The sequence below is a fragment of the Pollachius pollachius genome (assembly GCF_949987615.1).
Source record: "Pollachius pollachius genome assembly, chromosome: 4".
In the NCBI taxonomy this organism is placed as follows: domain Eukaryota; kingdom Metazoa; phylum Chordata; class Actinopteri; order Gadiformes; family Gadidae; genus Pollachius; species Pollachius pollachius.
Window position 1 is genome coordinate 29836922 of NC_136937.1, and position 25881 is coordinate 29862802.

Below are 25881 nucleotides of genomic sequence, written 5' to 3' on the forward strand. Positions count from 1 at the left end.
ATGAGAAAATGAGCTACGACCGTTTGCGCGTCCACAAAGTTCTTTCCTGGAGAGACATCACGGCTTGGGAACAGGCAGGCAGCAGGAAGCATGGCAGTTGCGCATTGTTTGGATGTACAAATGAACGCAAAAGTATGGTTTTTGTTCGTTCATCGGAGCCTCTGAAGAACCAGTGGGTTAATTTTATTTTCTCTGGAAATGATGCGCCAGTCTGCTCCAAACATTTCACCGACGACTGCTTCCTCAACTTGGGCCAATACAGAGCTGAACTTGCTCAACGTCTGAACATTAAGTCTGGATCAGTACCAACTCTCCTCGGCTCAGCCACAAACCTCGGACAAGTTAGTCAACCAACGGTACTGTATATTTACTATCACTATATATTGTTGTTGGTTTACTGTATATGGCTACCGTATTACCATTATAATGTTGCTGTAGCATTAGCTCTACAGCTAACAGCCCAGTTACTGTCGCTAACGCAAAGGTAGATGGCATCAGGTAGGTATGTGTGTGTGAACACACACACACACACACACACACACACACACACACACACACACACACACACACACTGTAACGCGAGTGTGTTTGTTATTTGGATCGCCGTTCTGACTGTTTACCTCTGCAAACCAGGGGGATCACACGAGAATGGGCACAATTCAACAAAGGGGGTACAGGCACTGATCTCTACTGCTCGGATACCAAGGGAATGTCCCGAATCTTTAAGAATGTCTGCTCACCCTACAAACGAATACAACTGTCTTTTACCAGCTACGGGACCGCAGTAGTTCTAGCGTTTACTGATGAGGAGATAAGGCTGCGTTCCTTTCCACGGACACTTTTTAGCTCGTAAGTTACGAGCTGGAACTGGGAATACGTCGATCTGGTACGAAATCACGGGTAGTGAGTTGCTGGTTTGACTGCCGTTCCAGGGCACTTTCACGGGCAGAAGGTTGTGAAAACACGGGTTACGGGATGCCTGGAACGCACCAATACGCCCACTTATTACTACTTATTGACGTCTTCTCCCAGGTCTTCACCTAGCGCCACTTCACAGCTAGCTGCTGCTACTGTAGCGGCATGTTCAACGCGTTGGACGTTGTTGTTCCTGTCTGTATCCCCAACAGTAGCCGTAAAAAAATGTGTCATCTTTGGCAGCGTTGCAAATACTTAGCGGCGTCTTATAGCTTTTTTATTTTATTTGAGCCGCTTGGGTCACTTTATTTCCTAACCCTTAGTTTTATTTTCGCGTTTATGCTCGTCTTGCTTCGTCTCTGTGTGTGTGTGTGTGTGTGTGTGTGTGTGTGTGTGTGTTCACACACACATACCTACCTGATGCCATTGGCCCAGAATTGCATTGGGCACATGAACTACAAGTCCTGAGGACAACTAAGGAAGATCACCTGAGCCATTCACAATGTCCAAAACCCCCCACATGTACCAGCGCACCAATACATGAAGATCACCTGAGCCATTCACAATGTCCAAAACCCCCCACATGTACCAGCACACCAATACATGAAGATCACCCGGGCCATTCAAATCTATGCAAGCCTACAGACATTTTTGAAATTTTAATTGACGTAATCTTACTTGTTTTTGTATGCTACTTGTTTTTGTATCTTTTACTTATAATGTTTTTTACATGCTGAAAATTTATATAACCAGGAAGTATTACTCCAAATTTCTATGAATGCATTTATCTATGTGCCTTTTGACCATATGATTGTATGATAACCAGGTTATATGCTTCCTATTGTGTTGTTGACAATAACCTGTATTTCCTATGAGACCCACCAAGGTAAATTCCGTTTCAGAATTAGGGGGACGCGAGGTGGTTTCTCTCCCCTCGGGAGTTTTTTCCACCTCGGTTGGTGGTATTGATGATTTTCCTACTTTGACTATGTTTTCGGTGTGGTAATTGATGTTTATGACTTAAAATATCGTATAGTATGGTCATCTGAGATGACCAAGGAGGGACTGTTACGTATTTTAAACACATAAGCTGTAATTACTATACATAGCCACAGGGGGCAGAACACATAAGCTGTAATTACTATACATAGACACAGGGGGCAGAACACATAAGCTGTAATTACTATACATAGCCACAAGGGGCAGGACACATAAGCTGCAATAACTATTTCAGCCATAGAGGGCAGCACCTTTAGAAAGGTGAGAATAGCGAAACCGGTGCGTTTTATAGGCCACGCATACTCAGTATAAAAGCAAGAATTGAAGCCCGAGGAATTTGAGAAACATCCGGCAAGCCATAGAGAGAGATAGGTAGAGAGGATTGCTGTTTGTCGCTCCGCACGTGCGTAATACAATTCCCCTCCTTCTGCTTCGTAGTTACCATACCGAAATACTTAAGTAAATAAAGTGAGTTCAAAGCGATCCTGATTAGACTACTTTCCTTGAAGAAGAACGCAACAGTGTATTAAAAAAAATTGGTTGGTTTGGGGTCCCCATAGTAGGGGTCCCCCCTACGATGGGGGGCCCCAAGCGGCCGCGGCCTATGCCACAATGTTACAAACACACAGTGCCTCCTTTTATGCAAATAATGTATCAAAGCAATGACTTTGTCTTTTTTTTCTCCCTCTGCAGAAGACTGCGCTGCCTTTGGAGACCGTAGCACGCAGCGCGGCGCCACCTCGGAGCTTCTGGGTGTGGACGCCCCTGGCTCCTCCCACATGTCCAGGTGCAGCGAGGAAATGAAGATCCTGATCGTCCACGGAAAAGGGGAGGGCCCACTGGCGGTGGACGGCCATGACACCCTCTTCGTGGCGTCAGAAGTGGGGGCCCTGAACTCGCTGTCTGCGGACCACAGCGTGGCCGAGAGCCTGGAGCGCGGCGAGCGGCTGGTCTCCAGCGAGGAGCTGAGTGTGCAGGTTGGAAATCATCTTCTCATTCACCATCCAAAAGAGAGGCTTCCTCTGTTACAACTCCAGCACACACCAATAGAAAGAACACACCTTTAGGATTCAGTGTGTTTTAAGTGGGGATTAACAACTATTCTGTGCAAATGAAAGAATATGTCTTGTGTGTGTTTCCTACTTTATGTGGAAAGCAGCAGACCCCAGACACCATTTCAATCAAGGTTGAAGAGGATATTGGTGGAGGCATGCCCGCTGTAGGTTAGTAATACACATTGCATCTATGCAAGCAAACGACCTGGATCAACTGAGAATGTACTCGATTCTACCTGCGCTTAAAAGCCTGGTCCTCTTTGGAAAAGCATCATTACCAGCGCCCTGCTAAAACTAGATTCAAGCTTGGGAGTTGCATTTCAAAGATGGAATCAGTCAAGAGCCCAGAAGGGTTTCAAGTAGGTATGGGTCAGAATATCTGATTATTTGATTATTTGATCCCGAGGGTCAAAGTCGATCTTTAACATTTGGACCGTTAAAATTTTTTCCCATTCAAATAAACAAGAATTAACGGACGGAACTAATGTTGGACACCTCGAAGGGCATTATCCCGCTTATACCATGTTCACTTGCCAAAGAAAATAAATTAAGACCATTCATTTTTATTTTCATGCATTTTACTATCCAAATATAAAGCCATTACGTTTCCCTGGTAACACCTGGGGGTTTGACTAATACCTGGAACAATCATTACCCTCCCGTAAGGTTCTTATGCAACGGAAACGTTGTTCACTCCTCCAGTAAATAGGACGAACCTTAGCTACGACTTGGTAACGGGAGGTATTGTAGTCCGCTAAGCTATGAGCCAGAGAGCTAACGTTATGCATTGCACATGTTTATAATTCGAAATTCGTCCCAGCCTTAATACCACAGATACTCTAGGGTCTATAGCATATAACCGCGTTGTCTTATTACAGTTTAATTAATTTTTCACAATTTACCAGCTCTCGTTTTGAAGGCTGAACAGACAATTTGACTGGAACTACTTAGCAGGTAGTTGTTTTTTTGCGTTCAAGATATTAAGTGATTTCTTGCCAATGATCCACGGCTGTCTTTGTGAATGTCGGCACACATCGAATAATCGATTATTCGTTCGTACCACCCACTAATAATTATTCGAAATTTGAGTTTTTCACATCCCTAGTTACAAGACAGATATCACATGAGCTGGTTTATCATTCTCAAACATCAATGATTTGAATATGTATAAATGTATAAATGTTAGCTGATCAGCTTACAGGGAAGGACACTTAGTCGCTTGTTATTGTCAAAATAGAATAATTGCGCTTGACTAGCATGTCATGTTGTGCTCAGATCATTTTGCGCTGGTGTTCGTTGAGTTTCCTCCACCTTGTCACCCGCTTGAGCTTTGAGTCTAGGGAGGAGGGTGCTGGAGGAGACATCCCTCTCCAAAACTGTGAATCTGTGTCTGGAGGACACATTTTAAACCCTCTGTGTCAATGTTACATACACATACATTTAAAGAGTTCCTTTCACGTGTACAAATACACACTGTCTCCTTTTATGCAAATAACGTATTAAAACAATTACTTTAACTACTGTTAAAGTAATAAGTACTGTCTTTTTTTTCTCCCTCTGCAGAAGACTGCGATGCCTTTGGAGACTGTAGCACGCAGTGCAGCGCGACCTCGGAGAGTCTGGGTGTGGACGCCCCTGGCTCCTCCCACCTGGCCAGTCACAGGGAGGAGCTGAAGATCCTGATTATCCACGAAAAAGGGGAGGGTCCACTGGCGGTGGACGGCAGTGAGGAACTGAGTGTGCAGGTTGGAAATCATCTTCTCATTTACCATCCAAAAGAGAGGCTTTCTCTGTTACAACTCCAGCACACACTCTTAGAAAGAACACACCTTTATGATTCAATGTGTCGTTAGTGGGGACAACTATTCTGTGAAAATTAAGGAATATGTCTTGTGTGTGTTTCCTTCTTTATGTGGAAAGCAGCAGACCCCAGACACCATTTCAATCAAGGATGAAGAGGATATTGGTGGAGGCATGCCCGCTGTAGGTAAGTAATACACATTGCATCTTTGCAAGCAAACGACCTGGATCAACTGAGAATGTACTTGATTCTACGAGCACTAAAAAGCCTGGTCCTCTTTTCAAAAGCATCATAACCAGAGCCCTGCTAAAACAGGAGGACTACTTATACATTTTATAATAGAATGATTTACATGTTCTTCATGGCAAACAGGTGTCAGGAATGCTGAATCAGATCTGACTCCCAATATAACTGCAGTATATGTAAAACATGGCGGAGACGTAGCGGTGCCTTATCAGCTGTAGCCTTTAACCCTTGATCAACCCAAGGGGAAAATGCATAATCAACAAATAGAAGCTAGAAAGAATGTCAAATTATAATTCTTCCAATACACACAACTGTGTACAAAGTACATACTGTATCCCTTTGTGTAAATAATGAATTAATACCATTACCTTCTCTCCGTCTTTGTTTTCCTCTCTGAAGAAGACAATGACATCAGAGACTGCAGCACGCAGCGCGGCGCCACCTCGGAGAGTCTGGGTGTGGACGCCCCTGGCTCCTCCCACATGTCCAGTCACAACGGGGAGCTGCAGAACCTGAGCTTCTACGGACGAGGGGAGGGCCCACTGGCGGTGGGCGGCCATGATACCCTCTTTGCCGCGTCAGAACCGGAGGCCTTGAGCTCGCTGTCCGCTGACCACAGCGTGGCCAAGAGCCTGAACTGCAGTGTGCGGCTCGTCCGCCTTGGGGAGCTGACTGGGCATCAGGGCGGCCGCAAGGGCCGGCCCGGTGTCTTGGGTGGCAAGGTTTTCCCCAACAATGCCAATATGATCCACACCGACGAGAAGCCGTACGGGTGCGACCAATGCATGAAACGCTTCAGTCGGAAAGGCTACCTGAACCGCCACATGGTGATTCACTACGGGGAGAAGCCCTACATGTGTGACCAATGCGGTAAGCGCTTCCAACGGCAATGCGACCTGAAGACCCACTTGAGGACTCACTCCGGCGAGAAGCCCTACAGGTGTGACCAATGCATGAAGCGCTTCAGTCAGAAAGGCAGCCTGAAGCTCCACATGAGAACTCACTCCGGGGAGAAGCCCTACAAGTGCGACCAATGCACGATGAGCTTCAGTCTGAAAGGCACCCTGAAGACCCACATGAGGACTCACTCCTGGGAGAAGCCCTACAAATGTGACCAATGCGTGAAGTGCTTCAGTCAGGAATGCACCCTGAAGATCCATATGAGGACTCACTCCGGCGAGAAGCCCTACAAGTGTGACCAATGCACAAAGCGCTTCAGTCTGAAAGGCACCCTGAAGACACACATGAGGACTCACTCCAGGGAGAAGCCTTACAAGTGTGACCAATGCGAGAAGAAGGCCTTCAGATGTGAACAATGCACGAAGCGCTTCGGAGAGAGCTCCAAGCTGAAGCGTCACATGAGGACTCACTCCGGCGAGAAGCCCTACAAGTGTGAACAATGCACAAAGCACTTCGGAGAGAGCTCCAAGCTGAAGCGTCACATGAGGACTCACTCCGGCGAGAAGCCCTACAGGTGTGCCCAATGCACAGAGACCTTCAGTCCGAGCTCCGAGCTCAAGATCCACATGAGGACTTACACCGACGAGAAGCCGTACAAGCCGTGCGACCAATGCATGAAGCGCTCAGTGGCGGAACAAGAACATTTTCAGTGGGATGGCCAGGGTGAGACCAGATATTATTTTACACTTTACTTAACTTTCATTATACACTTTATCCATTTCTTGCAGTTACTTATGAGTTCAGTTTTATTATATATCCAAAAACATCATCAGAATCTCAGACAGTTTTGTATTAATTTTTCATTTCTAAATAAGTGATTTATTCAAGAAGAATATCATTTCTGACTCATTTTAAATGTCTGAGGCCTCCTGTGTATAGATGGAACCCAGATTCAAAGACAACAAGTGCAGGTTGGCAGGAGCGTTTCTAGGGTTTTGAAATATCCGGTGCTTAGCCCAGAGGCAAGCCTAAATCGGGGGGGGGCGGGTGGAAAATTCACTTGAGGTGGTAAACAGCCTGGTTGTGTTATCTAGAAGGACTAATCTACTTTATTTTGAGATGCCCCTGGAATCCCCACGTTTGTTTCTAGTGTAAAGCAAACATGGGGATTTTTTTTTTTATTACCCAAAAATTAGATTCGGAGCTGATTAATATAGATCCGGGGCTTTAGCCCCGAATCAACTCGACCTTCTGATCTAACACTGTAAAAGTAAAAAGTCAAAATTCTGTGCATTTATCCGAAAATAAATTACATAATTGCAAAAACAAACTTTTTTTAAAGGTCCCATGGCATGAAAATTTCACTTTATGAGGTTTTCTAACATTAATATGAGTTCCCCGAGCCTGCCTATGATCCCCTAGTAGCTAGAAATGGCGTTAGGTGTAAAATGAGCACTAGGTATCCTGCTCCGCCTTTTTGGCCCCACATGTCGTTGTAAGGAACCCCCAACGCCGCGAGACACCACCGCTGCCAAGGCACCACTGACCCGCGGCGGTGGTGCCTCGCGGCGGTGGTCAGCAGGGCTCCGGTCAATGTTATATACACATACATTTAAAGAGTTCCTTTCACGTGTACAAATACACACCTCCTGCTTTTATGCAAACAGTGTATCAAAACAATTACAGTCTGTAAAAAAAAATTCTCCCTCTGCAGAAGACTGCGATGCCTTTGGAGACCGTAGCACACAGCACGGCGCCACCTCAGAGAGTCTGGGTGTGGACGCCCCTGGCTCCTCCCACATGTCCAGTCACAGGGAGGAACTGAAGATCCTGATTGTCCACGGAAAAGGTGAGGGTCCACTGGCGGTGGACGGCCATGACACCCTCTTAACCGCGTCAGAAGTGGAGGCCCTGAACTCGCTGTCTGCGGACCACAGCGTGGCCGAGAGCCTGGAGCGTGCGCAGGTTGGAAATCATCTTCTCATTCACCATCCAAAAGAGGGGCTTCCTCTGTTACAACTCCAGCACACACCCTTAGAAAGAACACACCTTTATGATTCAGTGTGTCGTAAGTGGGGATTGACAACTAATCTGTGCAAATGAAAGAATATGTCTTGTGTGTGTTTCCTTCTTTATGTGGAAAGCAGCAGACCCCAGACACCATTTCAATCAAGGTTGAAGAGGATATTGGTGGAGGCAGTCCTGCTGTAGGTTAGTAATACATATTGCATCTATGCAAGCAAACGACCTGGATCAACTGAGACCCCATCCACACAGAACCGATTTTTTGGTGAAAACGCATAAGTCTTGTGCGTTTGGGCCGTCCGTGCAGACAGATACATTTCTGAAACCAGGTTCCGGGGTGGATAAGATAAAAACAAACCTATGCGTTCTCGTATTAGGATTCGTGTGGGCAAACAAAACATAAACGATGACGTCATCGCCCCCCCACCAGCTGGGCAATGTTAGAGTTGCGTTGAATTTTTTTTCATTTTATTTTATTTGTATTTTTGTAGCTTTAAATACAGCCCCTTGCTAAATTGAATTACTAACTGTATTTCTAAGTATTTCTGCTCAATCTAAAAGGGTTTTGGTAACTGCTGTCTCCTCCTCGACAGTATGTTTTTATACGCGCTCCACTTTATTTTGTGGAGAACCAGCGCCACACCGTGGCCTTGAATATCTACTACAGCGTTTCTACAGCTCGATGCGTTTTCGCAATGAGTCCGTCTTTACGGAGGTATTCCTGAAACGCATCAGAGGAAAACGGAGGGGAAAAGATTATTTTCGCCCGTGTGGATGGGCCTAAGAATGTACTAGATTCTACCTCCGCTAAAAAGCCTGGCCCTCTTTAGAAAAGCATCATAACCAGCGCCCTGCTAAAACACGAGTCAAAATTTTGAGTTGCATTTCAAAGATGGAACCAGTAAAGAGCCCAGAAGGGTTCAAAATAGAAGAATGATTTTTTTTTTACAAATGTTAGCTGATCAGCTTACAGGGAAGGACATGTTGACACTTGTTATTGTCAAAATAGAATCATTGCGCTTGTCTCGTATGTCCTATTGTGCTCAGATCATTTTGCGCTGATGTTCGTTGAGTTTCCTCCATCTGGTAACCTGCTTGAGCTTTGAGTCTAGGAAGGTGGGTGCTGGAGGAGACATCCTTCTCCAAAACTGTGAATCTGTGTCTGCAGTACACATTTTAAACCCTCTGTGTCAATGTTATAAAAGCTGCTTTTATACATACACGTTAGTCCTGCTATTAACCCGCTATTCTCCCGACGGGCCGTATATGTGAATGACATATCCTGACTTTAGTATCCTGAAAACATCCGGAAAAAATACTACCCCTGAGGTAGTATTTTAGCCAGTGGAAATTTGAATTACCTTTATATGTGAATGAGGAGTAGAAAGTCTTGACCATTTGAGTGGGCGTGTTGACGTTGCTTCGGTCTGCATTTGCATGTCATTGAGTGGCCCCCTAAATGCCTGTTGCCTTTTGTTTGCTGAATGGGTAAAAAATATTTAAATGTTGCCACTGCTTTTCAGAGTAATTCGTGGTGAACGCTAAATGATGGGTCTTATCGTTACCGTAAAAGTACACATCATACAATAAATTACAATACATTAGTTCACAGCTGCACACGTATATACAAAATGTTTTTTTTTATTATTATTATTTACAACAGTTAGCTGAACATTATACGGTCCAGGCCTTCCACTCCCTGTTTTCTCAGTTAAACAAAGAAATCAACTATGTTTGTGCCAGTGTTTGTTATATGTGAAATTAAGAAAAAAACAAAAGCTGCTCTTTTCCTCTGGTGACTTTCTTCTTCGTCATTTCTTCTATTTATCTCTAACTCATGCTACAATCTTTCATCGATCGATGCGGATGTTGTAGTTGCAGCGGAATATATAGTATGATGCATCGCTGCAGTAACATTTAAGATGTTTGCGATGAGTTCTGCCCGTTCTGCCTCTGTGCTGTCCGCAGTCAAAACAAAATTGAGTGACAGCGGCTGTCCTTATCCCACCTCTTGCAAACTTGACCCTACCTCATATCCCGCCCCTTGCAAGCCCACCTCCCTAAACCTCCATGGAGTCTACTGATTGCACTGATACAGTGTATCAAAACAATTACTTTCTGTAAAAATAATTCTCCCTCTGCAGAAGACTGCGATGCCTTTGGGGACCGCAGCACGCAGCGCGGCGCCACCTCGGAGAGTCTGGGTGTGGACGCCCCTGGCTCCTCCCACATGTCCAGTCACAGCGAGGAACTGAAGATCCTGAGCGTCCACGGAAAAGCGGAGGGCCCACTGGCTGTGGACAGCCATGACACCCTCTTCACCGCGTCCAAATTGGAGGCCCCGAACTCGGTGTCTGCGGACCACAGCGTGGCCAAGAGCCTGGAGCGCGGCGAGCGGCTGAGAGTGCAGGTTGAAAATCATCTTCTTATTCACCATCCAAAAGAGAGGCTTCCTCTGTTAAACCTCCAGCCCAAAGCCTTAGAAAGCACACACCTTTATGATTAAGTAAACGTTTTTACACTGCAAAATATGCAGTGTAAAAAATATCCCCACGTTTTTCCCTGCATGGTCCGCGCGTTTACACTGACCGAGGTAATTTAGCGGCTTGATTTCGCACCCCAATTTACCCTCTCGGACCCTACACACATTGGCAGTTTCATTTTGATGTAAATGCCATTAGACAGCTTTGCGGTTCCAGAGGCGGGACTTGGGTAGAGGTGTTGCTGCATTGTCTCTACAACAGAGACAGCGCAGCGATATCAACATGAGAAGTTCTAACTGGAGAGACGGTGAAATCTGCAAGCTGCTGACCCTCATGGAAGAGAAGGTGATGCAGTCGCATTTAACGAAGACGGGGAAAGGGTGCGATCTACAAGAAAGTATCAGAAGAGATTTCCTTACGATGCTTTTTCCGGGATAAAAATAAGTTAGTCAGCAAAATAAAGAATATGTTGATTTTTTTGCACTTGTAAATAGTTAATTGTGTTTTAGCCTACACTCAGATGTGAACTTTTTCTTGCATGCAAGTGTCTTGAATCCCAAAAAAATAAAAACATTCGGAGTATGCAATTAATTGTAAAGGGGTGTACTCTCCGTGCGTAGCCCCATCTTCTCCAGTGAACCAAGAAAGCCGGCTCTGTGACGAAGGGGGATTTTACCCCCTCACTTTCACACAGGCAAAACAGTAAAATTGCAGGGCGTGCCAAGCCGCGACCGAACCAGCTTGGCAGTGTAAAAACGCCTAATGTGTCGTTAGTGGGGACAACTATTCTGTGCAAATGAAAGAATATGTCATTGTCTTGTGTGTGTTTCCTTCTTTATGTGGAAACCAGCAGACCCCCGACACCATTTCAATCAAGGATGAAGAGGATATTGGTGGAGGCATGCCCGCTGTAGGTTAGTAATACACATTGCATCAAACGACCTGGATAGACTGAGAGTGTACTCGATTCGACCTGCACTAAAAAGCCTGGTCCTCTTTGGAAAAGCATCATGCCCAGAGTCCTGCTAAAACACGAGGACTACTTATGCAGTTCATAGTAGAATGATTCACATCTTCTTCATGGCAGACAGGTGTCAGGAATGCTGAATCAGCTCTGACTCCCAATATAACTACAGTATTGGTAAAACGGCTGATAGGAAACGACAGATGACCTGGGTTGTGTCTTTATGAACTCCCCACATCCTTAGAAGGCGGAGACGTAGCGGTGCCTTCTCAGCTGGAGCCTTTGACCCTTTACCAACCCAACAATGAAAATGCATAATCGACAAATAGAAGTTAGACAGAATGTCAAAATATAATTCTTCCAATACACACAGTGTGTACATAGTACATACTGTATCCCTTTGTGCCAATAATGAATTAAAACCATTACTTTCTCTCTGTCTTTGTTTTCTTCACTGAAGAAGACGGCAATGACATTATTGACTGCAGCACGAAGCACGGCGCCACCTCGGAGAGTCTGCGTGTGGACGTCCCTGGCTCCTCCCACATGTCCAGTCACAACGGGGATCTGCGGATCCTGAGTGTCTACGGACAAGGGGAGGGCCCACTGGCGGTGGACGGCCATGACACCCTCTTTGCCGCGTCAGAACCGGAGGCCTTGCGCTCGCTGTCCGCTGACCACAGCGTGGCCAAGAGCCTGAACTGCAGCGTGCGGCTCGTCCGCCTTGAGGAGATGACTGGGCATCAGGGCGGCCGCAAGGGCTGGCCCGGTGTCTTGTGTGGAAAGGTTTTTCCCAACAATGGCAATATGATCCACACCGACGAGAAGCCGTACGGGTGTGACCAATGCATGAATCGCTTCCAATGGCAAAGCGACCTGAGGATCCACATGAGGACTCACTCCGGGGAGAAGCCCTACAAGTGTGACCAATGCACGAAGCGCTTCAGTCGGAAAAGCCACCTGAAGATTCACATGAGGATTCACACCGGCGAGAAGCCCTACAGGTGTGGCCAATGCATTAAGCGCTTCGGAGAGAGCTCCAAGCTGAAGCTCCACATGAGGACTCACACCGGCGAGAAGCCCTACATGTGTGACCAATGCACGAAGCGCTTCAGTCAGAGCTCTGCCCTGAAGACCCACATGAGGACTCATACATGTGAGAAGCCGTACAGGTGTGACCAATGCACGATGCGCTTCAGTCGTGTCTCCACCCTGAAGATCCACACGAGGACTCACTCCGGCGAGAAGCCCCATATGTGTGACCAATGCAGGATGCGCTTCAGTCGGAAAGGCTCTCTGAAGATCCACATGAGGACTCACTCCGGGGAGAAGCCCTACAATTGTGACCAATGCGTGATGCGCTTCAGTCACGGCTCCGCCCTGAAGATTCACATGAGGACTCACTCTGGTTAGAAGTGCACATGCTCAAGCACACGGACAATGGGGTGCTTTAACATGGGGTACAAGATGCTTTGATTGACACCTTTATCCTGTATCTGTTGAAATTACTGCTTCTAATTTCTTTTTTTCATCATGACTAAACACTTTTTAACTTTTTATTCGCTATCTGTTTTTATTGTTAATAATTGTTGATTGATCTGTGGGATGGGTAACTTATTACTAGGACCCTTCTGACAGCAAAATATTTTGAGCTTGATCATGGGAAGATACAGGCAGCAAAGTTACCAAGCATACATTAAATGAGACGATGGGTTTACATCATTCTTATAGGAAACGTTCACATCGTGGGTAAATACAAAGGAAACAAAGGTGAGAAGGAGTGGCCAGCGTGGAGTTTAGGATTGGCCAGAGGAGAGACCAAGTTCAATTGCAATACATAAAATGGGTAATGTGGACATGGCTGCAAGACAGTTAAAGTAATCTACACAACAAAGAAGTCAGTCGATTGGCCTCAGTATCAGACTCGGTGGCTACAGTTGCAATGCAAATAAACTATCACAACACCTTTCAGTTAGAGAGGACGGGAGGTATCGCTAGGTCCAAGGAGAATGTATAGAAATTCCTTTCAATGTAAACAGGGCTTCTATCATTTGTTTTCAATAGTATATAAAAGTTACGCTTGATATGTCCACGACACTGTCATTACCGTTATCTTTGTTATTACAAAAAGCCTTCAAAGTTCAATTGTGACATAGATTGCAATTGAACCCCACATTATACATGATTGTGTTCATTTCACTTACCTTTTCATTCTGTGTGCTTAATGCCAACTACCTCTTGTTTTGACTTTCTAATAACTGTCTTTCTACTGCCATTATTTTCTAGTTCATACCTTGGATTGTATAACAATAGATGTATAGCTCTCAGTGATGCTTGAGTCAGTTTACGCCGGACCTCCCTCTAGAACGCAGCGTTATTCTAATGGGACAGTCAGAAGATTCCTAGCATTGGTCGCCCTTCACTCCCTGTTTGCAGTGGAGTGAAGGGTGGTCAAATGTGTGGGTGGTGCGCATTAATGGACGAGGTCTGGGTTCCTCCCCCAGAAATTTTAGAATTTGGTTGATTTGATTTCCTATATTCTGGTGCATTTTGAGGATGCCATTTAGCAAAAAATTAATTCAGGTACATAGCCTACATCCTGACTTGCAGGGCCTGGACAAGCTTACGCTGTATAGCGACCTACTTTATGGCCATTCCACTAATCAATGGTATTTGACCCATGGTTGTTATTCTGATATTTAGGGAAATCATGATCACTGTCCTATAGCGTCCATTTTTTTGTGAGTCTCAAGGTCTATTTCAAATGCATTTTGAAATATGTTGCTTAATTTGTTTATATGCTACAGGCCGAAAGACTTAATTAATATGTACCTTACTTGCTCCTTTTGTACAACATTGCTTGGGGAGTCCAATTCCTCCATTGAATGGGTAGAAAGTGCTTTTACAACTCTCTGCTTGTTAGCTATTTATCTCTTCTCTTTGCATGTAATTGTGTTGCTCGGGGACCGCCTTCCATTCCGACGTACCCAAACTCCGACACTTACTGTTGTAGTGCCGGCACTTCCATTGTGTTCAGACGTCCCGCCACTCCGACATTTTTTGTTTCCATGGTCGGAGTGGCGGTACTTCACTTTTTTTAAAGCCTGTCGGGACTTTACTTTTTTAAAGCATGTCGGGACTTTACTCTTTTGAAGCCTGTCAACAATGTGTGAGGGGATACGCAACAGGTATAATCGTGGAATGCTGCGCAATTTAGTCTGCACAGTGGAAAGTGCTCAGCGCTGGGCGGAGATGTTCGCGCATTTCAGAAGCAGGGAGATTCCGTACAAAAATAAATGTATAATTTGCCGTGTGTCTGCCTGGCACTAATGCTCCCGTTGAACTGATCTTTATTTCATCACGAACAATACTTGGACTGACGAGGCGAACCGCATGACCATTCCCACCTTAAAGGCGTTGCTTACTACACGGGCCAATTTTGATGACACCTGTCCGCAATTCCACAGCAGCAGGCTGTAAACATCGATTTTGGAGCAAATTCACTCCTCAAACAAATATGTGTAGGCAAATTTGAAAAGCGTTTGTCTCTGTGTTGAGGTCATGTATTCGGAGCTCTATGAGGTTGACGTCTTTCACACACACACACACACACACACACACACAGATACGCACGCACACACACACACACACACACACACACACACACACACACACACACACAAAACATGTCATCAGAGAGCAGGGCTATTTAATTGGCGGCCCCCGGGCCGGATCCTGCCCACGAGGGAATATTTACTGGCCCTTTTAGTAGAAACCTATAGGTAAAAAAAAAAAAGGTTGGGGGATATTGTTTAACAGTCTATGTTTAAAGGATTTGCTTTCTATGGGCAAAATCAGTTGGTTTATTTATATTGATCCCCTTCGAGAATTTGTGTGGAACGGTGGGTCTGGTTATATTCTCGCCTTTCTACTTTGTAAAGCGCATTGTATTGCCTTTGGGCCATATGAAGTCAACTACGCCAATTCGTTCTGCCGCGGCACTCCAATCAATTAATTTCGTTCCGATATTTGTCCAATCCCCTCAAATAGTGGTCCTGCATTGAGTTTAAATCCAACTCTAACGAATAAATGGTCTAGTTTTAAGTTTCATAGAATATGTATACATTCCCAGCTTATGTTAAATAAGTGCACGCCAGGCCACTCGTCACACTTGTAAAATGCAGTCGTAAATTGATGGAATGGGTTATTTCATACATCATCACAACCAAAATTTGGAATTAATCAAATAAATTACAGATAAATAGGCCTAATACTGAAATGGCTACTTTTTGGTTGAACACATTTGAACGAAATATTTATGATCCCCCAATGTTGACCTGAAGTTGGCGCCATTCATTGATAGACTGTCGGAGGGGCGGTACTAAAAGGTGTCGGAATGGGGGCATGTCTGAATGGCGGCATGTCGGACTGGCAGCACGTCCGACTGGCAGCATGTAACCGTGTTGCGCGACTGCTGCTGAGGGAGGCTGCCTATTTGATTGATTCGCTGAATTGTCCAATCATGTGGTGATGAAAAAATATGAAAAAGAATGCCATTGGTCTGGGCTGGGTGCACAAAAACATACACAGACACACGCACAAAGCCAAAGTTTAACTCCAAATTACTACAATGAGTTGAAACACAAGACAGTTTAGTGACAAGTGTTTCTTTAATACTCTTGGTAGGATAACAAGCCCACCTTGATGAATCCTTCGTTATGTCGTGTGTTCATTTACAGGGGCTGGGTTCCTGTCGGGTCTCTTTCTTCTTCTGTTTACTTATTATTCTGTGTGTGTGTGTGTGTGTGTGTGTGTGTGTGTGTGTGTGTGTGTGTGTGTGTGTGTGTAAAGTTACTAAGCTGGAGGGACACTTTGCCAGGAACATAGATAATATAGTCTTCAGAATCATGGGGAAATAGAAAACCACCAACAATAATAGACATTACTCAATTGTTTTGTTTCAAAAGGAATCCAAAAAAAAAAAAAAACACAAAACTGATGTAGGCCTTTATTTGTAGTATTTCTAAACCCCGTCAAAGTAGCCTCCCTCCTCTTTTCACCATCTTGCTAATGCTAACAACGTTAGCGCTTCTTAACGGTGAGCTAAACGAACAGCGAGGCTGCTATCAGTCAGTAAAGAGACGTTGTGACAAAAATAAGGAAGCATACGCAACAGGCGAACAAAAAACGAACATTTAGTTAAATCTTTAATTTTTGTTAAGTTAACAACTTCATAAACATTTTGTGGTGACAGTGTCACCCACCTTAACTCAGCTACGCGCTTGTGTGTGTGTGTGTGTGTGTGTGTGTGTGTGTGTGTGTGCGTGCGTGCGTGTGTGTGTGTCGGGGCAGTTCAGAAGGTGAACTGCACCGAAGTGGATTCACCGCCCCCTAGTGGTTTCACATGCAATAACAGAGCACTAAAACATGGCTTCGCTAAACGGCCTTAAGTCTTTCTTTTGGTCATTCATCAGACCCGTTCACCCTAAAGCTACTTACATTATATAGATACATGTGATTCAAGGAGCAGATCGGGTTGGACAGAGTAAATAGATACATGTGATGAAGCAGCAGGAAGGGGTTAAACAGTGAATACAGATACAAGCGACTAAGCAGCAGGTAGGGGTTAGACAGTGTATACAGATACATATGATAAGGGTCAGGTAGGGGTTAGGGGGCATCTTGCTCTATTGGATGCTACAGGTTATAGGCTGCAGACATTGGAAATTAAACCCAGTACCTTTCAGTTGAACTCTCAACACACACACACACACACACGCACACGCACACGCACACATACACACACACACATCCAAAGTTTAACTCCAATTCACTACAATGTGTTGAATGTTTGAAACACAAGAAAGAGTGTAGTGACAAGTGCTTCTTCAATTCTCTGAGTAATTCAGTCACTGTGGGGAAAGGATTCATTATGTTGTGCGTTTATTAACAGGGGTTGGGTTCGTGTTGGGTCTTTCTTCTTCTCTTTTGTTTACTTGCTTATTGTGGTGTGTTTGTGTGTGTGTGTGTGTGTGTGTGTGTGTGTGTGTGTGTGTGTGACAAGCAAACAAGGAGAAATTAGTCAGTTCAAAACATCAGTGGAAATCTTACTCAGAGTGACGTTGTGCCCCAGAGGTCAGGCCTCACGAAACTCCAGCCAGGAAAGTCAGCCCCCCCTGAGAAGACCTGCAGTCATAAGTGTTTTGTTCAGGAAGATACCATGCTGGTTAACAAAAAGAGCTTTGTAGCATTTATATGCAAAGTTGTTTATGTGGCAGTACGGCAAGAAAAGAAAAGTGACAGAATCAAGTTAGTGGTAGAAGCTGCAGAAGAGTTTTTGGGCATTCAATATATGAAAGCTGAAGATATTCATGGTATGTTGAGGGCAAGTAATGATGGAGGGTCTCTAAATGATAGTTTAGAGACCCTCCATTATATTTGATATAATAATAGCTTTCCTTCTCTTGCAGTGGAATGCTAGAAGCTTGATTTCAAATGGTCAAGAATTTAAGGTTTATAGAAGAAGCAGAAGTCAGACCTGATATTGTTTGCATTCAGGAAACCTGGCTTCGACCTCACCTTGATTTAATTTTACCTGGGTATGAGTCAGTAAGATCTGATAGGATTGGAAGTCAAGGCTGCGGCTGTGCAACATTTGCAGGGGAAGGGATGGCATTTAGAAGAATACAACTATAACAGAAATATAATGTGTAGTAATTGAAATATGTAAAACAGATAGCAACATGGTAGTAGTTAACTTTTATAATCCTTACAGAGAACTATGCCCAGAAATATTAGATAGTTTAATAGAGAAACCAAGAAATAGAAGAGAAATATGGTGTGGCGATTTTAATGCTCATAATAACCTTTGGGGAAGTAAACATACTGATAGAAACGGAGAAGCACTGGAAGAATTAATGGATATAAGACAGCTTGCCTAAATAATGGAATTCATTAAGGAGAGCAATAGTTGGGAAAGATTGGGGAGCAGACAAGCAAAAGTCATTAATGTATAGGGCTTTAATGAGGTCAGCAATAGACTTTGGATGCATGGTGTATGGAGCAGCAGTTAAAATGCACTTAAATAAAATAGAGTAACAAACAAAGCATTGAGGATTTGTGCTGTGGTAATGAGGTCATATGATGAGGAAAGAGTGGGAAGAGGGTGAGAAAGCACACAAGGCAAGTAAGTATAAGAAAAAATCACTACAGTTATTTAGATATTTATACAGATGGCTCCAAAGATGAAAAAGATAAAATAGGAATAGGTGTATATATCCTATCAATGCAGATCAATATTGGGAAAAGTTTTCCAGATCAAATATTGTGGTAGAAAATAACCAAGTTCTATCACTTCAACTAAACTAAGAGAGCTTGAGGAATCGAGGAATCCGGATCAAGTATTACAAGAGACTTTATTGTTACCCGCGAACAAGCAACAACGAAGCCGAGTCAGGTTTGCAAAGATCATAAGATTTCGGCCTCTTTTTATGGTCACAGCATGTAGTAAGATTTTCTTAAAAAGTCATACATCAATTTAGGTATGCAGTCAGCAACTGTAGCTAATTTAAGCATCATGTTGACAGCAGTATGTTTTGATGTTTTATCAAAACATTTTAGTTTATGTTTTGTATAATGGCAAACATTATTTGGTTACAGTGGGTGGAGGAAGTTCGACCAGATAGAGTGGTGTTATGTGTAGGCTCATTAGCAGCCCCTGCCTGTTAGAGTTGGAACTGTAACAGACAGGACCTTCTCTTACAAATTTAACTAAGCTTGTATAGATTACACAGAACAGGAATATCTGTCAAATTGTGCTGGGTTCCTGCCCATGTAGGAATCAAATGGAATAAGGGAGCAGACAGAACTGCCAAAATAGCAACAAAAATGAACAATATAATAGATATGCCTTTTGGGAAAGCTGAAAGAAGTTATAATAATCTACAAAGAAATGTGTGTGCGCATGGTGTTAAAAGGAAAAATAGAAGGGAGGAAATAGTGCTCACAAGAATGAGAATACGACATACAGGACTAAATACAACTTTATTTTCAACAGGGGAAAGTGGAACGGATGGGTGTGAATGTGGAAAAACAGAAACTGTGGGACATGTATTGATGGAGTGTGAGAGATACACGGAGGAGAGAATGAGGCTTGCTAATAAATTACAGAGATTATGAAGAGTGTGGAGTTTGGGTGACATACTGGGAACAGCAGGAGAGGGTGTATCACTTACACAGAAGGCAGTGATCGAATACTTACAGGAGACAGGCTTATTATAAGAACCATGGCATCCAATGTTTCCTTCAGGGCAATGCCTGAAGACACCGCTGTGTTGGCCACTATGTCCTCCACTGAGCTGTCCACCTTTCCAATAGAAAAATAAACAAAGATTAAGAATGGAATTGGATCGCTCAAATTACCTGACATAAGTGAGACCCATCATGCCATACCGTGAAATCCTCTGCCACTTCGCATGGGTAACGTGCCTCCATACCAAACATTTAAAAAAGGGGAGAACCTGGTGGTCAGGTGCGCCTTCGTTCTTAGGCCAGACATGACTGTATCCAAGCAGCGGTCCCATGTGTTGGGCGTGTCCTCAACAAGTTTACACAACGCTCTGTATAGGCACAAGGAAATAATTGTCATCAGTCATCATGGTTTTTAAAATGTCACCAATATTGTAGAAGAGTTACTAATAGCTCTTCTACAATCCATTTTGAATCATTTTCTAATTACAACTTCACCTCTGAATTGTCCCATTCAAGTTGTCCACAAGACCATTTGTCTGTGGGTGACATGGAGCACATAGACTCCTCTTCACATTTAAAAATGTGCAAATGTTGGAGTTTAGCTGTTTCAAAAACATGAAGAGTACAATTTAGCAACAGATGTGTTTTGTATTGCATATGGTACATACAGCGTTCTGAACATGAAGAGCAGTGCTCGTTTATTCACCAAGCTAAAAAATTATGATGCACTGGGTGACCACCTCAGCACTCTTATTCGGTATGGCATAGACTGTGGTAGAAAATAACCGCGTTCTATCACTTCAACTAACTAAGAGAGCAAAAGAAATCGAGGGGTCCGGAGCAAGTATGGCAAAAAGACTTTATCGCTACAAAGGCAACAACAAAGCCGAGTAGTTTGCAAAGCACTGCCGGTCAACAGATCCCGGCCTCTTTTTTATCCTCACATACAAAGCTGTTTCTTGTTTGAGGTGTCCGCCCACGGCCACCCATGGCCGATCAGTCATAAATTTCTTTAAGCGAGTGGCTGGCAACACTAATCTAAAACACCGGGCTGACGTCAGCACGCATTGACCCCATAGCCTCTGGTGACGTGTTGGCTTCTAACTCACGCTCTAAACCCTAGACTCCCTGACGACGTGTCAAGTCCTAGATAAGAGTCCAGGGACGTTTTTAGATGCTTTCTACCATTAGATATATCGGCCTAATAATAATCATGGTTTACCTTAGAATATAATCATTAATTTCTTCCATAAGACCTCTGCCCATTTGGTGTAGTAGTCGACCATGACACACATATACATGTTTCCATCATCAGATGGAGTTAGTTTTCCCACTTAGTCCATCCCAACTCACTCCAGTGGGTGGTCAACCTGAAAATCACAAAATGTATATCATTGTTATCACAAAATAAGCATGGTTGTTGTTTACAAGTATTCAGTAAAATGACAGGCTTAGTACATACATGGATTGGGATATATTCTGGCTCCTTTTTAATGGAGAGCCAGGTGTATTGGCATTTAGCACACTGTGAAACCTGATGGTTCAAAAGCAGACATGGGAAATGCGGTCCAGGAAGCAAGACAATCTATGGATACGCTCAATATATTATACACTCCAATCAAATAATTACATTTACCCATTTATCCAAGTCAACCCCCATTCCAGGCCAGTAAAACCTAGCTGTAACTGAATATTTGTTTTTTTGGGTTCCACACTGGCCCCCATGAGCACTGTCATGAAAATCCAAAAATATCTGATTGGCCTCCTCCGCACCTACCACAACTTTCTTGCGCACCTCCATTTCGTTTTTCCAAGATATGTAATACATTGTATCACCTATTGAAACAAGGTTGTTGTCAGTAGCCTACAAGAAACACGTCCTTTATTCTGATAAGCTATTGAGTTAGAGCAGGAGGTCAGGGAATTATTTTGGAGGTAGGCAAAGCGTTACCATCCAGTAGGAAAGTAGGAGCGCCTTCGAATGATATATTTCTGCTCTTTAGAAATACCTGGGGGATATGAGCCATCACTTTTGTAGTTTAGCAGCTCGGTATACATGCGTTTGTCCATTTCCACGAATCCAACATGAAATCATGTGACAAACACGTTTCCCAGATCATGTACAGCCTTGCCACCATAATTTATACACTTCGCACCCATCGGAATTGGTTAGACGCCCTCTTCAATTAGGCTACAATCACAGTATATACGCACTACAGTTATATTATTATATTGCCTCGATCGGACAAAACAGGCAAGAGCAAAGTCCAATCAAGATTTCAGAGTCATTTCTTTATTAGTTCCAAAGAAATGCATGATTTATAAGATTTTTAAAAAACTAAGCAGCACGGAATGCCTATTCATTCATGATTTCACACAAATCAATGATCAATTCACCGAACACTTACCAAAATATTGTTTCCTGAAAGCTGAGCCTACCCTTTACCTATTATCTGTTACACGACATGCCCATAAAATAAGCTATAGGCCTACATGATTGTCATTGTGATGATCGACAATTTAAACTGTTGCATAGACACAATAACAATTCAACAACAAAGTATGGTATTTATTTATTCAACATTATAAACAAATCAACAGATCCTCAGATCTGATATATTACAAATGCAATTAACTAATTGACATTAAAAAGAATGACTAACAACACTGAATTAAAGAACAGAAGATCGAAACAATAGGAAAATCTCGTTTTCGCGTGCAATCTCACGCAACTCGTCAATCATTTTGTACCACTTGGCTCTCCGTGGATCCAGTTTTTCTGTGTTGGTCCTGTGGGCGGAGTCATTTAACATGGCGTTTCGAGGGGGAACAAGAATTCCAATGGGGAACCAAATCGGGTGTCTCAACGGCACATACGAGACATGTAGTCTTTCTCATTGTGTTTTCTCTACAGCCTTTAACTGAACAATTGCGCAATAAACGGTCAAACTCTTGACATGAAAAACTATCATTTAAATCCACAAACAACATATGTGTAATCCAATGCATATAAAGACTGGGACCAGAAAATAATTACTTTCTCTCCATTGAAACCCATATATATTTTTCGATCTCATAGGTCCCATAGGCTCTACCGGAAGAGGCGTGGATTCGCCACTACAGAGCTGGACGTCTGAACATCTGGATCAGTACCAACTCTCCTCGGCTCAGCTACAAACTGGACAAGTAAGTCAACCAAAACTATATCATGTTGTTGGTTTACTTTAGATAGTTACCTTGTTACCCTTACAATGTTGCTGTAGCATTAGCTCTACAGCTAACAGCCCAGTTACTGTCGCTAATGCAAAGGTAGATGGCATCAGGCATGTGTGTGAACACACACACAAACACGCTGTAACGCGAGTGTTGTCCACTTCTTTGTTATTTGGATCGACGTTCTGACTGAGCGTGCAACTCTGCAAAGTTCAAACCAGGGGGATCACACGAGAATGGGCACAATTCAACAAAGGGGGTACAGGCACTGATCTCTACTGCTTGGATACCAAGGGAATGTCCCGAATCTTTAAGAATGTCTGCTCGTCCTACTACAAACGAATACAACTGTCTTTTACCAGCGACGGGACCGCAGTAGTTCTTGCGTTTTACTGATGAGCAGGGGCGTTTCTAGGTTTCTGAAACATCAGGGGCTTAGCCTAGAGGGAAAATATTATTTTTAATGCTTTATTGTGCATGCACATTTTCATAATGCTTTACTTAAATAAACAAAATGCGCAGTTTTTTATAGCTTTAAATAGGTACCTGACTTCTGTGCTGCTTATGTGGTAGAAAATTACCGAATTCTATCACTTCAACTAACTAAGAGAGCATGAGGAATCTAGGAGTCCGGAGCAAGTATGACATAAGACTTTATTGTTGAACAAGCAACAACAAGGCCGAGTAGTTTGCAAAGCACTGCTGGATGTATCCGACCCCAGTCTTTTTATTCTCACACACTGAGCTATCTCCCATATCGTGTGCCCGCCTACAGCATGCATTGTTTTCCTGTCATGATAAGGCCGGTCAGCCATACATTTCTTTAATTATGTGGTCAACATCCGCAGCTAACCTAATCTAAACATTAGGTTGACTAATCTAAACATTAGGTTGACGTCAGTACGCCTTGACCCCAGACTCTCTGGCGCCGTGCCGAGTCCCATGGTACGCCTTTGAATTCAGAGATGATTTAAGTGCTTTCCACTATTAATGTATCTATATGATATATAAGCCTGATAATACTCATAGTTAACATAAAAAGTAATGGTTAATTTCTCCCATACTCCCATACTCCAAACATTTGAAGTTCAAGCCCTGACCTTATCATAAAGACTTTACACGTAGTTTTCTGTCGTTCAAAGTCTACTTCCAAATTCGATCTGTCCGCATTGAGGAGCCCAGCAGCTCAACCTTTACTCAGTATAAGTACACAGGATACTGGCTCAGTATGAGTATAAGTACACAGGATACTGGCTCAGTATGAGTATAAGTACACAGGATACTGGCTCAGTATGAGTATAAGTACACAGGATACTGGCTCAGTATGAGTATAAGTACACAGGATACTGACTCAGTATGAGTATAAGTACACAGGATCCTGGCTCAGTATGAGTATAAGTACACATTCCAGGATTCCAGGAGCATCTCACTTTATTTTGAGATGCTCCTGGAATCCCCTTGTTTCTTTCTAAATAACTAACTACCATTAATGACTATATCATTTCATCACTAGACTGAATTGAATTAATGCATTCCACAGTTGCCAGTAAATATACCAATAAATATTGATTTATTTTTTTTTTTACGAAAAAATTATATTCGGGGCTAATTAAATAATATACGGGGCTTTAGCCCCGAATAAAAAAGCGTAGTGACGCCACTGCTGATGAGGAGATAAGGCTGCATTCCTCTCCAAACGTAGAGCCGCTGCCTTCCACCATCCCCAAACAGCTTGCCGCTCTGTGGGATAGACATGTTTCTGTGCCTCACTGAGCTGCCGTCGTCATCGCCACGTCTAGGGGGACCAGACCGCGGAAGGACCGACCTGTTATATCTTTCTTTCCTCACGTAATATGATATATATGTTGTATATATAAATTATGGAAAGTTATAAATAGGGATGCACCGAAAATTAAGGTGCACTCGTTACCTGACGCCGTTTGAACGGCCCCGTGTACCAGTCCCCTCCCCTGACTTCCCTGCTTTCTCCCTCTACAGTCGGTTTGCTGTATGGAGAAGGCGGAGCTGCCCGTTACGTTCGTGGCACGATCCTCGTTCACTTTGGCCTGCCCTACAGCGGTATTCTCCACCTGCAGACGAGCAATTCCATCACTTCGCTCCTCTCGTTGGGAGGGGCCGTGTTGCTTGCTGCAGTTGGCTTGCTTGAGTTTTTCCTAGCTCCGCCCCCAGTGGCGGACGTAGGAGAAGCTTTGTTGCTCTGCATCGCCCTTTCAGAAGTTACAGATTCGCTCTATTCTCCTGATAATCGCTTTGTGTGCTCTTAGGAGAATTTAGGGTCATTTATAGAGGCCGTTGTGTTTTGCACACCCTCGGCCTATTGAGCAAGGTCCCCGCTGCAAGCATGGCTCTGCAGCGGGGGTGGCTCATCTCTTGAGAGACGAGCCCATTCTGGATCTTGCGTCTTCAACAAATCGGTTGAACATGGGGACACAGGGAAATCTCACAGGAGATTTCCCTGTGTTGCCTTCATGAGCGCGGCATATGTCTGACAGCGACTGCCATCCGCTTACTCTCTGGCCCCGCGCACCTCCTCATAGTGTGTGGGGGTTGTGCTGGTGCCACCCAGTCGTCAAGGGATGAAGGTGATAAGCCATCGCTCATTCTTGGGGTTTAGTGATCAACTGGGAAGAGCTCACCACTCCCCAGCCATCGGCTTGTCTACATGGGAGTTTCCCCAGACTCAGCCACGACGGCAGCGAGGTTCTAGCCTCCTCTGCGAGATGCAGTCCTTTGGCACTCTCCCGCTTTCGCAGGAGCGTGACCGCACTGTCTATCATGCACCTGTTGGGGCTGATGGCAGCTGCCCACCCTGTGGTGCCCCCGTGTCTGCCCCTTTTTGCGTAGACTACAGCGTTGGCTACCCAGAGGTTGGTTCCCAAGGTGACATAAGCTCCGGGTGCTCTCCGTACCGGCTCTGTGTTGCCAGACCAGGAATATTGGGCCACTATGTTCTGATCAGAACAGACAGCGTGTCATAATCTGCTCAGGCCAGCCTAGAGCCCTGCATAT

At 44.0% G+C, this 25881-nt stretch overlaps 2 protein-coding genes across 2 annotated transcripts in view; both read left to right on the top strand.

The window, feature by feature from the left end:
- The window catches only part of LOC307074260 (uncharacterized protein), a gene marked incomplete at its 3' end in the record, with an annotated part of 26420 nt that continues 539 nt past the window's right edge, over window positions 1-25881 (top strand). Inside the window, exons 1-13 of the mRNA XM_079734277.1 lie at window positions 1-356; window positions 2608-2891; window positions 3071-3137; window positions 4533-4714; window positions 4893-4956; window positions 5416-6639; window positions 7631-7881; window positions 8064-8127; window positions 10086-10351; window positions 11275-11338; window positions 11849-12392; window positions 12588-12796; window positions 25717-25752. Coding sequence (XP_079590403.1) covers window positions 2694-2891; window positions 3071-3137; window positions 4533-4714; window positions 4893-4956; window positions 5416-6639; window positions 7631-7881; window positions 8064-8127; window positions 10086-10351; window positions 11275-11338; window positions 11849-12392; window positions 12588-12796; window positions 25717-25752 — 3169 coding nt within the window. The 5' untranslated portion in view covers window positions 1-356; window positions 2608-2693. The remainder of the gene's footprint in view (window positions 357-2607; window positions 2892-3070; window positions 3138-4532; window positions 4715-4892; window positions 4957-5415; window positions 6640-7630; window positions 7882-8063; window positions 8128-10085; window positions 10352-11274; window positions 11339-11848; window positions 12393-12587; window positions 12797-25716; window positions 25753-25881) is intronic.
- Window positions 22749-25881, top strand: part of LOC307074261 (uncharacterized protein) — a gene marked incomplete at its 3' end in the record, with an annotated part of 16044 nt that continues 12911 nt past the window's right edge. The window contains exon 1 of the mRNA XM_079734278.1: window positions 22749-22824. The remainder of the gene's footprint in view (window positions 22825-25881) is intronic.